This window comes from Sphaeroforma arctica (assembly GCF_001186125.1).
Source record: "Sphaeroforma arctica JP610 unplaced genomic scaffold supercont1.3725, whole genome shotgun sequence".
Taxonomy (NCBI): Eukaryota; class Ichthyosporea; order Ichthyophonida; genus Sphaeroforma; species Sphaeroforma arctica.
In genome coordinates, this window is record NW_014036833.1 from 519 (window position 1) to 3098 (window position 2580).

At 43.4% G+C, this 2580-nt stretch overlaps 1 protein-coding gene across 1 annotated transcript; it reads right to left on the bottom strand.

The window, feature by feature from the left end:
• Positions 1–211: 211 nt before the first annotated feature.
• Positions 212–1008, bottom strand: SARC_13775 (hypothetical protein; the record flags this gene model as incomplete). The annotated part of the gene is made up of 2 exons (XM_014292093.1): positions 212–293; positions 843–1008. Coding segments are annotated over 2 exons (248 nt in total), but the record flags the coding sequence as incomplete, so codon positions are not given.
• Between the last annotated feature and the right edge of the window lie 1572 nt (positions 1009–2580).

Sequence of the window (2580 nt, forward strand, 5' to 3'; positions counted from 1 at the left end):
ACAGCACAGTACATAACGTTGATTTTGAGCAGACAGGCGCAACAAGTCCTTAACATGACCACGCAGAACCAACGATGACTCACACTCATCATAACACATAAAGATATGTACATATGTCATAGATACGCAATGGAGATATCACTGGTACAAGCATGACACTGACACCGACAGGTCGATGACACTGACACCAACAGGTCATGTTGCCTATGACTCATCGCACAACACACACCTCGAGCTGCACCTCAGCTTTCTCACTGGCGGCATTGAATGAGACGATGTTGAAGGCTTCACACCTGAAAATCACACAGAAATAAGAGACAAGCGGTGCATGGAATGGAATATGAAGAACATGGGATATAAATAGAATGGTATATAAATAGAATGGGATACAAATAGAATGGGATACAAATAGAATGGGACATAAATAGAACGAGGTATAAATATAATGATATATGAATCGAACGGGATATAAATAGAATGGGATATAAATATAATCGGACGGAAAAAGAACGGGGTAAAAATAGAATGAGATATAAATATAATGGGATATAAATAGAATTGTATTTAAACAGAAATAGACGGACTCTGTAAAAGAAGTGGTGTCGTATCACCAAAGTACCGCACTGCTTCGTGAGCAACACACACGGGTGTCTCATTCACGAGTACGTAAGCAAACCTCACTAGATCAGCAGCCAGAGACAAACTCACCACCTCGAAAACACCCCCTAGAGGTTCTACGGTGGACCAGCAACCAGGACACCCACAACCAGAACACTTGGAAACAGGGTTAGGGTTTAGGGTTTTGGCTTGAGGATCAGAACATTCAGAACCAGGACACATACCCTTGAGGTCTATACGGCATCGCATTCGTCCCGTGCAGATAGTCGGCTACTATGGCACACATATGCAGCGTGCACATCGCACGCTCGGCCCAGTAGCCACGTTGCGCATGGAACTTCTCAATGTTCTCCAACCACGTGTAGCGCAGCACGGGAGAGCTGGCATAGCCTACGCACACGTAGGAAATAGGTACGGGTGAGAGGCCGTATGGGGTGGTTGCTTGGAGGTATAGTACACTATTATGGGGTTGGTGGGTGGATGTATGGGAGAGTATGCGAGCCAGGACAAAAGTAGGTGTGTCGGCAGATGCAGGCGTGTCGGTGGATTTGTGTCCAGTGCATCCTGCGATCCCCCGATTTAGGGTTTAGGGTTTCTAGCATCTCGTAAGCCACGATATAGGTGGCAATGACAGCACACGAATTAATTCTCACGTGTGGGAGTGAAATATATGTTGCTAAGCAAAAAGAATGAAGCCCAGCCGTACAACTACTAAATGTCTCAGTTCCAAAACCAGAACTGCACCCACCTATACTGCACCGTTTTAGGGTTTTTGGTTTTAGGGTTTTAGCTACACTGTAGTCCAATAGCTGTGCTTCTATTTATAGCACAAGAGTGGTTGACGCTACCTACCTATGGCTATCGAGTACATCAGATCGACGTACATCTCTGGATCGTCAGTGTACTTCTTCATGCGGTGAGTATTGTCCAAAATGCCGTACAGATTGAACATGAGTTTGCTGAACCCCTCCGAGAATCGGGTACCAGGTTTGCTCAGCTGGTTGTCGTTCTTGCTCAGGCTGTTTGCTGCGGGTGAGTCAGTCATGGCGTTTACAGACAAGCGAATACCTTTACCAGAATCCATGGGCTAAGAAAGCAAATATGAAGCTTGCTCTGTATGATGAAGATTGGTTATCTATCTATATAACTATCTTCTTACCCATCTATCCATCTATCCGTCTGTCGACCTATCTATCTAACTATCTATCTGTTCTGTACTATTTATCTGTTCTGTACAGATTTCGGAGTAAAGAAATAAACGTTTGATTCAATAGAATACGAATCGTCTGTACATGTTGGTTGCCATCTTTGAGCACAGTTTAAGGGCCAACACCCAAACCTCTCAGAAGACAGAACAATCTCTTACAATCAGATACAGGGAGCGGAGACTGAACAAAACCAGCCACACTACAGGTGTTTCGGGGTAGTGCGACTACACTGATATTTATAGTGAAGGGTTGGTAGTTGTTCGTTGCCATGGTTACAGAGATGAAGGCACTTGTGCTGTGCAACCAATCTGCCACCGAGTGGTCTATAGGTCGACGATATGAACCAACTCACCCTCGCATTCAAAGACGCATAAGGAATTGATGACAATATTATAAAAAAAACCAAATATGTAAAAAAACAAATACAATGAAAGAACGAACTGACATCACACACGACCAATTCATGCAATATTCATATTTTAAATATAAAAACAATGGAAGAGTGAACCAACGTACCGAGAGTCAGTGTGAGACTCAGATTGGGTGCTTGGGCTGGACAGGCACGTATTCTGCGACTCAGAGCTAAGGTGAGTTGCATCTTGACGCGCGTAAAGTTGCCGTTGTCTGCAGATTGGAACGTTAGGTGAATAAGAACTACAAGAAGTATATCTTTGTATGAAATTACATACACAATGCAAATATATGAAGATGTGTAGGTGTATTCATATACATCTACATACGTATATATAGAGTA